This window comes from Bufo bufo, chromosome 1 (assembly GCF_905171765.1).
Source record: "Bufo bufo chromosome 1, aBufBuf1.1, whole genome shotgun sequence".
Classification (NCBI taxonomy): Eukaryota; Metazoa; Chordata; class Amphibia; order Anura; family Bufonidae; genus Bufo; species Bufo bufo.
In genome coordinates this window covers 298,476,577-298,491,228 of record NC_053389.1, presented here as the reverse complement: position 1 = coordinate 298,491,228, position 14,652 = coordinate 298,476,577, and the positions used below count along the sequence as shown (strand labels likewise).

Sequence of the window (14,652 nt, the reverse complement as noted above, 5' to 3'; positions counted from 1 at the left end):
TGCCAGTACACACAGTATTATACCAGCGGCAGTGCTGCCAGTACATACAGTATTATACCAGGGGCAGTGCTGACACTGCATACAGTAATATACCAGGGACAATTCTGACACTGCATGAGTGCATACAGTATTATACCAGGGGAAATGCTGCCAGTGCATACAGTATTATACCAGGGACAGTTATGACATTCAGTATTAAACCAGGGGCAATGCTGCCAGTACATACAGTATTATACCAGGAGCAGTGCTGCCAGAGCATACACTATTATACCATAAGCAACGCTGCCAGAACATACAGTATTGTACCAGTAGCAACACTGCCAGTGCATAAAGTATTATACCAGTGGCAGTGCTGCCAGAGCATACAGTATTACACCAGTGGCAGTGCTGCCAGAGCATACAGTATTATACCAGAAGCAATGTTGCCAGTACATACAGTATCGTACCAGGGGAAGTGCTGGCACTACATACAGTATCATACAAGGGGCAGTGCTGCCAGTGCATACAGTATTATACCAGGGGCAGTGCTTCCAGTGCATACAGTATTATACCAGGGGCAATGCTGCCAGTACATACAGTATTATACCAGCAGAAGTGCTGCCAGTACATACAGTATTATAGCAGCGGCAGTGCTGCCAGTATATACAGTATTATATCAGGAGAAGTGCTGACACTACACACAGTATTATACAAGGAGCAGTGCTGACAGTGCATACAGTATTATACCAGAGCCAGTGTTGACACTACATACAGTATTGTACCAGTGGCAGTGCTGCCAGTGCATACAGAATTATTCCAGGGGAAGTGCTGCCAGTGCATACAGTATTATACCAGAAGAAATGCTGCCAGTACATACAGTATTGTACCAGTGGGTGCATACAGTATTATACCAGTAGCAATGCTGCCAGTACATAAAGTATTATACCAGCGGCAGTGTTGCCAGAGCATACAGTAATATACCAGTGGCAGTGCATAGAGTATCATACCAGTAGCAATGCTGCCAGTGCATAAAGTATTATACCAGCGGCAGTGCTGCCAGTTTCATACAGTATTATACTAGCGGCAGTGCTGCCAGTGCATACAGTATTATTCCAGGGACAGTGCTGCCAAAGCATACAGTATTATTCCAGGGACAGTGCATACAGTATTATACAAGAAGCAATGCTGCCAGTGCATACAGTCTTATACCAGGGGCAGTGCTCACACTACATACAGTATCATTTGAGGAGCAGTGCTGCCAGTGCATACAGTCTTATACTAGGGGCAGTGCTGACACTGCATACAGTATTAAACCAGAAGCAATGATGCCAATACATACAGAATTGTACCAGCGGCAGTGCTGCCAGTGCATACAGTATTATACCGGGGAAGTGCTGACTCTGCATACAGTATTATACAAGAAGCAGTGTTGTCAGTACATACAGTATTATGGCAAAGGCAGTTCTGACACTGCATAAAGTATTATACCGGGGCGGTGCTACCAGTGAATACACCATTATACCAAAAGCAATGCTGCAAGAACATACAGTATTGTACCAGTAGCAACGCTGGCAGTGCATAAAGTATTATACCAGTGGCAGTGCTGCCAGTGCATACAGTATTATACCAGCAGCAGTGCTGCCAGTACATACAGTATTATACCAGCGGCAGTGCTGCCAATACACACAGTATTATACCAGCGGCAGTGCTGCCAGTGCACACAGTGTTATACCAGCGGCAGTGCTGCATGTGCACACAGTATTATACCAGCGGCAGTCCGGCCAGTACATACAGTATTATACCAGGGACAGTGCTGACACTGCATACACAGGGCTCCAAATGGCGACCAAAATGGTATCCAATGCGACTTAGAATTTACAAATGGCGACAAGACTTTTTAGTCTTGTCGCCATTTGCGACTAGACCCGCCGCCGCAGCTCTGCAGTTGAATACAGCGGCGGGCACAGGAGATGATAGTTGCCCCGCCGCCGATGTTCTTCTCAGCAGCGCAGTGGAGAAGGAGTCTCTCCCCCCTGTGCTGCTGCCGCCAATAAGAAGAGCGACGAGAGGAGGAGGGGATGGGCTGTGGCCACTGCGCCACCAATGAAGATAACTGACCTGTTAATACAAATACAGAAGGCGGGTGCCGGAATCAAATAGCCGGCACCCGACCACTATGACAGGGAGCCCCCCTGATGCACCCCTAGAGTAGAAACTCCAAAAAAGTGACCCCATTTTAGAAACTACGGGATAGGGTGGAAGTTTTGTTGTTACTAGTTTAGGGTACATATGATTTTTGGTTGCTCAATATTACACTTTTTGTGAGGCAAGGTAACAAGAAAGAGCTGTTTTGGCACCGTTTTTATTTACAACATTCATCTGACAGGTTAGATCATGTGGTATTTTTATAGAACAGGTTGTCACGGACGCGACGATACCTAATATGTATACTTTCTTTTTATTTATGTAAGTTTTACACAATGATTTCATTGGCTTTTTTTACACCGTTTTTATTTTTTTACGGTATTCACCTGAGGGGTTAGGTCATGTGATATTTTTATAGAGCCGGTCGATACCGACGCGGCGATACCTAATATGTATACTTTTCTTTTTCCCCTATTATTTACCAATTTTTTTGTAACTTTATTTGGGGAAAATGCCATTTTTGTTTATTTTTACTTGAAACTTTTTTGGGGGAAAACTTTATTTTTTCAACTTTATTTTTCACTTTATTTTTTGTCCCACTTTGGGACTTTAACTTTTGGGGGTCTAATCCTTTACAATGCATTCCAATACTTCTGTATTAGAATGCATTGGCTGTATGAGTAATACTGTGTGTATTACCCATACAGCTTCCGGCCTGTGAGATCCAGGGGGCTGGATCTCACAGGCTCGTCACCGGAAGGCAGCGCGATGCCTTCCTTAGGCCTCTTTCACACGGGCGTTGCGGAAAAATGTGCGGGTGCGTTGCGGGAACACCCGCGATTTTTCCGCGCGAGTGCAAAACATTGTAATGCGTTTTGCACTCGCGTGAGAAAAATCGCGCGTGTTTGGTACCCAAACCCGAACTTCTTCACAGAAGTTCGGGCTTGGGATCGGTGTTCTGTAAATAGTATTATTTTCCCTTATAACATGGTTATAAGGGAAAATAATAGCATTCTGAATACAGAATGCATAGTAAAACAGCGCTGGAGGGGTTAAAAAAAATAAATAAAATCATTTAACTCACCTTAATCCACTTGCTCGCGATGCCCGGCATCTCCGTCTGACTCTTTTACTGTATAGGACCTGTGGTGAGCATTAACTATAGTTTAAGGACCTGGGATGACGTCACTCTGGTCATCACATGGTACGTCACATGATCTTTTACCATGGTGAATCACCATGGTAAAAGATCATGTGACGTACCATGTGATGACCGGAGTGACGTCATCCCAGGTCCTTAAACTATAGTTAATGCTCACCACAGGTCCTATACAGTAAAAGAGTCAGACGGAGATGCCGGGCATCGCGAGCAAGTGGATTAAGGTGAGTTAAATTATTTTTTATTTATTTTTTTCCCTCCAGCGCTGTTTTACTTAGCATTCTGTATTCAGAATGCTATTATTTTCCCTTATAACCATGTTATAAGGGAAAATAATAAGGTTCGGGTCTCCATCCCGATCGTCTCCTAGCAACCGTGCGTGAAAATCGCACCGCATCCGCACTTGCTTGCGGATGCTTGCGATTTTCACGCAACCCCATTCATTTCTATGGGGCCTGCGTTACGTGAAAAACGCACAAAGAGGAGCATGCTGCGATTTTCACGCAACGCAAAAGTGGTGCGTGAAAAACACCGCTCGTGTGCACAGCCCCATAGAAATGAATGGGTCAGTATTCAGTGCGGGTGCAATGCGTTCACCTCCCGCATCGCATCCGCGCGGAATACTCGCTCGTGTGAAAGGGGCCTAAGGCATCGCGCTGCCTTCCATGCCATCGGATCCCCCCTACAGCCCCACGGGGACCCGATGGCGGTGATCGGAAATACACATGACGTACCGGTACGTCATGTGTCCTGAAGAGGTTAAAGAATGCTATTATTTTCCCTTATAACCATGTTATAAGGGAAAATAACACAGTGAATAGACTTTCATCCTAGCAACCATGCGTGAAAATCGCACGCATCCTCACTTGCGTGCGGATGCTTGCGATTTTCACGCAGCCCCATTAACTTTTATGGGGCCTGCGTTGCATGAAAAACGCACAACATAGAGCATGCTGCGATTTTCACGCAACGCACAAGTGATGCGTGAAAATCACTGTTCATGTGCACAGCCCCATAGAAGTGAATGGGAACGGATTCAGTGCGGGTGCAATGCGTTCACCTCATGCATTGCACCCGCTCAGAAATCTCGCCCATGTGCAAAGGGACTAAGGGTGAATAGGACAAGGGTTCCAGCCCCTAAGGGGGCTAATAGTAAGTATAAAAAAAAACGAAAAAACACTAAGGCTACTTTCAAACTTGCGGCAGTGTGATCCGGATGTGACTGAAAGCATTTGTGAGACGCATCCGGATGCGGATCTATCTCACAAATGCATTGCAAGAACGAATCCATCGGACAGACGGCTCTGTCTTGTATCTTTTTACACATTTTTACCAGTCTGCGCATGCGCAGACCGGAAGGACGGGTCCAGCATTCCGGTATTTTGAATGCCGGATCTGGCACTAATACATTCCTATGGGGAAAAATGCCCAAAGGCAAGGCAAAAAGGCAAGTCTTCATTTTTTTTCGCCGGAGATAAAACCGTAGCATGCTACGGTTTTCTCTTTTGCCTGATCAGTCAAAATGAATGAACTGAAGACATCCTGATGCCTCCTGAACGGATTACTCTCCATTCAGAATGCATTAGGATAAAACTGATCAGTTCTTTTCCGGTATAGAGCCCCTGTGACGGAACTCTATGCCGGAAAAGAAAAACGCTAGTGTGAAAGTACCCTAAAATATTAAGTTTAAATCACCCCCTTTCCCAATTTTACATATAAAATATATAAACAATAAATAAATAAATAAACATATTACATAGCGCTGCGTCTGAAAAGTCCAAACTATTAATTTATAAAAAAATATCTCCTATGCGGTGAGCGCCGTAACAGAAATAAATAAATAAAAACCATGCGATTCGCCATTTTTTAGTCACCTTGTCAGGATCGGACTGGTCTATTATGGGCCGAACATTTCATAAAATGCGAAATGCACACGGCTTTTTTTGGTGTTTTTTGTTTTCGTGGTATTGAGTATCGCAATACTTTTTTATGGTGACGAAACCGAATAAAAATTCTGGCATCGTGACAACGCTACGCCGATCAGATCGGCGTAGGGTTGTTCCGATACTTTTTTATGGTGACGAAAGCGAATTAAAATTTTGGTATCTGAACAACCCTACGCCGATCTGATCGGCGTAGCGTTGTCACGATACCAAAATTTTGATTCGGTTTCGATTTGGCAACTAAAAATTTAATTTGGCTCCTAAATTTTTCAGTTCAGGAGCCAATGGCTACTAGGTATTTTTTTTAGTCTGGAGCACTGATACAGTATTATACCAGAGACAGTGCTGACACTGCATACAGTATTATACCAGTGGCAATGCTGCCAGTACATACAGTATTACACCAGTGGCAGTGCTGCCAGAGCATACAGTATTACACCAGTGGCAGTGCTGCCAGTGTATACACTATTATACCAGGGGCAGTGCTGCCAGTGCATACACTATTATACCAAAAACAATGCTGCCAGAACATACAGTATTGTACAGTAGCAATGCTGCCAGTGCATAAAGTATTATATCAGTGGCAGTGCTGCCAGTGCATAGAGTATTATACCAGCGGCAGTGCTGCCAGTGCATACAATATTTTAGCAGCAGCAGTGCTGCCAGTACACACAGTATTAATGTGTGTATAATACTGTATGTACTGTCAGCACTGCCGCTGGTATAATACTGCCAGTACTTACAGTATTATACCAGGGGCAGTGCTGACACTGTATACAGTAATATACCAGGGACAATGCTTGTTGACACTGCATATAGTATTATACCAGGTGCAATGCTGCCAGTGCATACAGTATTATAGCAGTACTGCCAGTACATACAGTATACCAGCGGCAGTGCTGACAATACATACAGTATTATACATGGGGCAGTGCTGCCACAGCATACAGTATTATACCAGGTGCAATGCTGCCAGGGCATACAGTATTATTGCAGTACTGCCAGTACATACAGTATACCAGCGGCAGTGCTGACAATACATACAGTATTATACCAGGGGCAGTGCTGACACTACATACAGTATCATATGAGGAGCAGTGCTGCCAGTATGATACGAGGGGCAGTACATACAGTATTATACCAGAGCAGTGCTGCCAGTGCATACAGTATTATACCAGGGGCAGTGTTGTCAGTGCATACAGTATTATACCAGGGGCAGTGCTGCCAGTGCATACAGTATTATACCAGGGGCAGTGCTGAAACTACATACAGTATTATACTAGTAGCAATGCTGCCAGTGCATACAGTATTATTCCAGGAGCAGTGCTGAAACAGCAAACAGTATTATACCAGAAGCAATGCTGCCAGTGCATACAGTATCGTACCAGGGGAAGTGCTGACACTACATGCAGTATCATACAGGGGTCAGTGCTGACACTGCATACACTATTATACCAGGGGCAATGCTGCCAGTACATACAGTATTATACAAGGAGCAGTGCTGACACTATATACAGTATCATACGAAGGGCAATTCTGCCAGTGCATACAGTATTATACCAGCTGCAGTACTGCCAGTGCATACAGTATTATACCAGTGGCAGTGCTGCCAGTGCATATAGTATTATACCAGGGATAGTGCTGCCAGTGCATACAATATTATACCAGAAGCAATGCTGCCAGTGCATACAATATTATACCTGAAGCAATGCTGCCAGTACATACAGTATTGTACCAGTGGCAGTGCTGCCAGTGCATACAGTATCATACCAGTAGCAACGCTGCCAGTACATAAAGTATTATACCAGCAGCAGTGTTGCCAGAGCACACAGTAATATACCAGTGGCAGTGCATAGAGTATCATACCAGTAGCAACGCTGCCAGTGCATAAAGTATTATACAAGAGGCAGTGCTGCCAGCGCATACAGTAATATACCAGTGGCAGTACATACAGTATCATTCCAGGAGCAGTGCTGACACAGCTTACAGTATTATACCAGAAGCAATGCTGCCAGTACATACAGTATTGTACCAGGGACAGTGCTGCCAGTGCATACAGTATTATACCAGCGGCAGTGCTGCCAGTGCATACAGTATTTAACAAGCGGCAGTGCTGCCAGCGCATACAGTATTATACCAGCGGCAGTGCTGACACAGCTTACAGTATTATACCAGAAGCAATGCTGCCAGTACATACAGTATTGTACCAGTGACAGTGCTGCCAGTGCATACAGTATTATACCAGCAGCAGTGCTGACACTACATACAGTATTATACAAGGAGCAGTGCTGACACTACAAACAGTATCATACGAAGGGCAATGCTGCCAGTGCATACAGTATTATACCAGTACGTCTAGTGCATACAGTATTATACCAGTGGTAGTGCTGCTAGTGCATACAGTATTATACCAGGGACAGTGCTGCCAGTGCATACAATATTATACCAGAAGCAATGCTGCCAGTACATACAGTATTGTACCAGTAGCAACGCTGCCAGTGCATAAAGTATTATACCAGCAGCAGTGTTGCCAGAGCACATAGTAATATACCAGTGGCAGTGCATAGAGTATCATACCAGTAGCAACGCTGCCAGTGCATAAAGTATTATACCAGCGGCAGTGCTGCCAGCGCATACAGTAATATACCAGTGGCAGTGCATACAGTATCATACGAGGGGCAGTGCTGCCAGTACATACAGTATCATTCCAGGAGCAGTGCTGACACAGCTTATAGTATTATACCAGAAGCAATGCTGCCAGTACATACAGTATTGTACCAGGGACAGTGCTGCCAGTGCATACAGTATTATACCAGTGTATATCAGGGCACGGCTGTCATGTGTGCTAGTATATACCAGGGCAGAGCTGCCATGTGTGCGTGTATAGCAGGGCAGAGCTGGCAGTGTATACCAGGGCACAGCTGCCATGTGTTCCAGTGTATGCCAGGTCAGTGCTGCCAGTGTATACCAGGGGAGAGCTGCCATGTGTGCCTGTATACCAAGTCAGTAATGCCAGTGTATACCAGGGCAGAGCTGCCACTATGTGCCTGTATACCAGGGCAGAGCTGCCACTATGTGCCTGTATACCAGCGCAGTGCTGCCAGTATATGTCTGTATAAGGCTACGTCTACACTACGACATTTGTCGCGCGACAATTTTTATAATGGCGGTCTATGGTGTCGCACTGCAACATGCTGCGACTGCGACGCAACAGTCGCAGAAAATCCATTCAAGATGGATTTTTCTGTGACTGTTGCGTCGCAGCATGTTGCATGTTGCAATGCGACACCATAGACCGCCATTATAAAAATTGACGCGCGACATTGGTGCAACAAAATGTTGCAGTGTAGTTGTGCCCTATCTGTCGTGCGACAAATGTCGTTGTGTAGACCTAGCCTAACAGGGCTTGGAAAACCCCAACGTACGTTTCACCGCTCATCCTCTGGGGGCCCCCTCCAGCTCCGTATTGGTATGTGTTTACTTATTATGTGCTCTTTCTTTGTACTTTTCTAGTTTGATGATGGTCTTGAAGACTTAATTGTAAAAGGCTGTTACCTTTTCATATCAGATAGATTATTCTGATGTCTGAGTTTGATCAATTGTCCATATTACATTGATATCACTGTTATATCATTATTGTTGGTAGATGGTTGGCCTCTGATATCATTCTGTTTAGGCACGTATTATAGTGAGTATGTTTTGGGATTTAGCCTTTTATACCTTGTACATTTAATATTGCACAGTATGTTACATAAAAATCACATATGTAGATTTGGAGCTTGGTGGGGTGTATCATCTATCATAGCACCTACCTGCAATGTTTTTATGATTGTTTTTTATATTACTTTTGTATATCTGATTGTGGACACTTAATATAGATGTTTTTTGTATTATATATGTGGTGTCTTTCAAAAGGGTCTCTCTCAGTGTTTACCAGGGCAGAGCTGCCAGTGTATATCACTCCACAGCTGCCATGTGTGCCTGTATACCAGGGCAGTGCTGCCATGTGTGCCTGCATACCAGGGCAGTGCTGCCATGTATGCCTGCATACCAGGGCAGTGCTGCCATGTGTGCCTGTATACCAGGGCAGTGATGCCATGTGTGCCTGTATACCAGGTCAGTGCTGCCATGTGTGCCTGTATACCAGGTCAGTGCTGCCATGTGTGCCTGTATACCAGGTCAGTGCTGCCATGTGTGCCTGTATACCAGGGCAGTGATGCCATGTGTGCCTGTATACCAGGGCAGTGATGCCATGTGTGCCTGTATACCAGGTCAGTGCTGCCATGTGTGCCTGTATACCAGGGCAGTGCTGCCATGTGTGCCTGTATACCAGGTCAGTGCTGCCATGTGTGCCTGTATACCAGGGCAGTGCTGCCATGTGTGCCTGTATACCAGGGCAGTGCTGCCATGTGTGATTGTATACCAGGTCAGTGCTGCCATGTGTGCCTGTATACCAGGTCAGAGCTGCCATGTGTGCCTGTATACCAGGGCAGAGCTGCCATGTATGCCTGTATACCAGGGCAGTGCTGCCATGTGTGCCTGTATACCAGGGCAGTGCTGCCATGTGTGCCTGTATACCAGGGCAGTGCTGCCATGTGTGCCTGTATACCAGGGCAGTGCTGCCATGTGTGCCTGTATACCAGGGCAGTGCTGCCATGTGTGCCTGTATACCAGGGCAGTGCTGCCATGTGTGCCTGTATACCAGGGCAGTGCTGCCATGTGTGCCTGTATACCAGGGCAGAGCTGCCATGTGTGCCTGTATACCAGGGCAGAGCTGCCATGTGTGCCTCTATTCCAAGGCAGAGCTGCCATGTGTGCTTGTATACCAGGGCAGAGCTGCCATGTGTGCCTGTATACCAGGGCAGAGCTGCCATGTGTGCCTGTATACCAGGGCAGAGCTGCCATGTGTGCCTGTATACCAGGGCAGAGCTGCCATGTGTGCCTCTATTCCAAGGCAGAGCTGCCATGTGTGCTTGTATACCAGGTCAGAGCTGCCATGTGTGCCTGTATACCAGGTCAGAGCTGCCATGTGTGCCTGTATACCAGGGCAGAGCTGCCATGTGTGCCTGTATACCAGGTCAGTGCTGCCATGTGTGCCTGTATACCAGGTCAGTGCTGCCATGTGTGCCTGTATACCAGGTCAGTGCTGCCATGTGTGCCTGTATACCAGGTCAGTGCTGCCATGTATGCCTGTATACCAGGGCAGTGCTGCCATGTGTGCCTGTATACCAGGTCAGTGCTGCCATGTGTGCCTGTATACCAGGGCAGTGCTGCCATGTGTGATTGTATACCAGGGCAGTGCTGCCATGTGTGCCTGTATACCAGGGCAGTGCTGCCATGTGTGATTGTATACCAGGGCAGAGCTGCCATGTGTGCCTGTATACCAGGTCAGAGCTGCCATGTGTGCTTGTATACCAGGGCAGAGCTGCCATGTATGCCTGTATACCAGGTCAGAGCTGCCATGTGTGCCTGTATACCACGGCAGTGCTGCCATGTGTGCCTGTATACCAGGGCAGAGCTGCCATGTGTGCCTCTATTCCAAGGCAGAGCTGCCATGTGTGCTTGTATACCAGGTCAGAGCTGCCATGTGTGCCTGTATACCAGGGCAGAGCTGCCATGTGTGCCTGTATACCAGGGCAGAGCTGCCATGTGTGCCTGTATACCAGGGCAGAGCTGCCATGTATGCCTGTATACCAGGGCAGTGCTGCCATGTGTGCCTGTATACCAGGTCAGAGCTGCCAGTGTGTGCCTGTATACCAGGGCAGAGCTGCCATGTGTGCCTGTATACCAGGTCAGAGCTGCCATGTGTGCCTGTATACCAGATCAGTGCTGCCATGTGTGCCTGTATACCAGGCCAGTGCTGCCAGTGTATAGCAGGTCAGTGCTGCCAGTGTATACCTGTATACCAGGTCAGTGCTGCCGTATACCGGTATACCAGGGCAGTTCTCCCAGTGTATACCAGGTCAGTGCTGCCAGTGTATACCTGTATACCAGGCCAGTGCTGCCAGTGTATACCTGTATACTAGGTCAGTGCTGCAGTGTATACCTGTATACCAGGGCAGTTCTCCCAGTGTATACCAGGTCAGTGCTGCCAGTGTATACCTGTATACCAGGCCAGTGCTGCCAGTGTATACCTGGTCAGTGCTGCCAGTGTATACCGGTATACCAGGACAGTTTTGCCAGTGTATACCTGTATACTAGGTCAGTGCTGCCAGTGTATACCTGTATACCAGGCCAGTGCTGCCAGTGTATACCTGTATACCAGGTCAGTGCTGCAGTGTATACCTGTATACTAGGTCAGTGCTGCATTGTATACCTGTATACTAGGTCAGTGCTGCCAGTGTATACCTGTATACTAGGTCAGTGCTGCCAGTGTATACCTGTATACCAGGCCAGTGCTGCCAGTGTATACCTGTATACCAGGCCAGTGCTGCCAGTGTATACCTGTATACCAGGCCAGTGCATACCAGGTCAGTGCTGCCAGTGTATACCTGTATACCAGGTCAGTGCTGCCAGTGTATACCTGTATACCAGGTCAGTGCTGCAGTGTATACCTGTATACTAGGTTAGTGCTGCCAGTGTATACCTGTATACCAGGCCAGTGCATACCAGGTCAGTGCTGCCAGTGTATACCTGTATACCAGGTCAGTGCTTCCAGTGTATACCTGTATACTAGGTTAGTGCTGCCAGTGTATACCTGTATACCAGGCCAGTGCTGCCAGTGTATACCTGTATACCAGGCCAGTGCTGCCAGTGTATATCTGTATACCAGGTCAGTGCTGCCAGTGTATACCCTGGCTGGTGTATGATGAGGGAGCCCCAGCCTTGTTTACATTGTGGCAGAGTCACCATGATGCAGAGAAGTTGGATGACGCTGGTGGCTGCAGACATATGCCCCCGTCCACGTCGTCTGTGTAGCTCTCCCCCCTCCTCTGCCCCCGGTGTCACCTGTCAGGCCTCCTCCTTTGCCGTGTCCCCGGCGCCTCTGCAGAATAAAGAACGGGTTGGCTCGCTCGGTCACCCATAGCGCGTTGGCCAGCAGCAGCACCTCCTCCGGGTTCAGCCACATCGTCAGCGGACGTGGAGCAGCCCCTCACCCCGGCGCGGTGCCCGTCCTACGGTGGGTCGGAAGGAGGTCGGTGCTGAGGACTGGACACCCAGCCCTGGCCTCCTGAGCTGCTCCTGGCTGTACTGTCCTCAGCTCAGGCCGCAGACAACTGGCTCCCTCTGCTGGAAAGAGCGCGGGATGACACAGGCTTTGTTATTGTTATTGTGGAATTCGGTGTTCTTCTGTCTCCTGTTATTGTTGTGTGTTATACTTCATACAGAGGCCTGGGCTGCAGTCACTTCCTGATGGGTCTTGGGTGGCCAACTGTCCAGAAATTTCTGGACAGTCCGTAAAAATAGGCGACTTTTTTTCCTCTGTGAAAAATAAAATTTGATGTGTCCATAATTTTTTTTTAGGCTGGTGGTATTTGACTAGATTATTTTGGTGGTAATTATCATCATTTTACAGCTCACAGTAGATGCTGGTAATGCGTTCTTATCAGTATATCGAGCTATAGACATGCACTATTTATAATCTATATCATTCATTATGGTTTTCCAATTTAGCTGTAAAAAAAAAAAAATGTTGGCTGTCCTTGATTTTGGGATAAATTGTCTAGAAAAAAAAATTTTGGTTGGTAGCCCTGGATGGGTTTTATAGTAATATATATAGTTGTGAGGTATTTTCAACCACAGCAACTTGGATACAGTAGTTAAAATGTGTGAAACAATACAATAATCACGTGGCATTTTCACTGACCGGGGCATACATGAGGTACCAAAGATGCAGTCTATGGGGCCCCTGGAATGAGGGGCCCAGTTCTGATTAGTCTCATTACAGGGAGAACCTGTACAAAACTTCCCTCCCCAGAGGAACCTCATAGTGAGCAAACATGAAGGTGGGCGATAGGCCAAAGGAGGAAACAACACCAGGCTAACAATTTGGTCATGTAGCGTAAGACCAAGGAGACCTCTAATGAAGGGATCGCTGGCCAAGAGATGTGAAAAACTGCATAGGACACAAATCAAAATGTACTAATTACGGTACATAATGGTTGATGCTTTTCACTACCCCCTATTCCTTATGAAAGCGCTAACACTACACGGAGGCACTCATGTTTTGCGGAATTCCTTTCCTCAACTGGTTCCATAATCACATGTGATGAAGCCACAGCAAAATTTTGGATATTAACAGGACGCGTCTTTACTTATTTGCAAATTCGCAGTTATATTACTCAAGTATTACGTGTATTCTCCCCAGAATCTAGAATTCACCATTTAGAAAATCTAGGAGTCCGGGCCAACGCCGGACAAATTTCTGTGAGCTCCATTGGTCGTTTTATTAGACCAGGAATTGATTGGACGAGTACAGGCCCGAATAAATGGAGCACTCAGTTATCACAGTATAGTGGAAGCCACTTTGAAACTAAAACGCTATTCTTCCATACAATTCTTATAAATCAGCGGTATTAATTATTTTTCATAAAGCGTATATTTCATAAATTCAATCTAAAATGTCACCCTCTACGCCTTCATCCTGCCCCAGATGCTGATATATTTCACTGCTTATGGGCCATGCCCCCCTATTCAATAGCCTGGGAAGGTCCCTCTATAGAACAGTCCTATCCTTGTCCATAAAACAGACAAGAATAGGACATGTTCTATTTTTTTTGCAGGTTCCGTGGAATGGACATACGGATGCGAAGTGAATGGGTCCGCATCCGACCCTCACACAATGCAGGAAAAAACCACGGTCGTGTGCATGAGCCCTTAATAGTAAAGTAGAATTCCTATTCCATATGGATTGGACAAAAACACTCTTAGGGCTGATGCATGCGGCCATAAGTGTTTTGCGGTCCGCAAATCACGTATCCACAAAACACGGATACCAGCTGAGTGCATGTCACCATTTTTTTTTTGTCCTATCCTTGTCTAAAAAATGGACAAGAATAGGACATGTTCTATTTTTTTGCCGGCCCGCGGAACAGATTTACAGATGCTGTCTGTATCTTTTGCAGCCCCATTGAGATAAATGGGTCTGCATCCGATTCGCAAAAAAACGCAGATCGGATGCAGACTAAAACTATTTTTCCTTATGTGGGAGAAATTTATTGCAACACGTCCCACAAAGATTAAGGCCTCATGCACACGACCGTTGTGTTCTGTTCCGCAAAATGGGGTTCCGTTGTTCCGTGATCCGTTTCCGTTTTTGTTTCCGTGTGTCTTCCTTTATTTTTGAAGGACCACCAGACATAAAGGAATGTAAAAAAAAGTCTAAGACAGGTTTGCCATGCAAATGATAGGAAAAAAACGGACACAGACGCGCGGGCGCGGATGACAATCTTGTGTGCCTCCGCGTTTTTTAGCGGTCCCATTGAC

The 14,652-nt window shown here is 46.4% G+C and overlaps 1 protein-coding gene across 2 annotated transcripts in view; it reads right to left on the bottom strand.

The window, feature by feature from the left end:
- TBC1D9B (TBC1 domain family member 9B) overlaps nt 1-12,433 on the bottom strand; it is a 72,395-nt gene extending 59,962 nt beyond the window's left edge. For both annotated transcript variants that reach the window (XM_040440849.1, XM_040440841.1), the window contains exon 1: nt 12,175-12,433. In XM_040440849.1, coding sequence (XP_040296783.1) covers nt 12,175-12,295 — 121 coding nt within the window. In that variant the 5' untranslated portion in view covers nt 12,296-12,433. The remainder of the gene's footprint in view (nt 1-12,174) is intronic.
- Nucleotides 12,434-14,652: the final 2,219 nt, after the last annotated feature.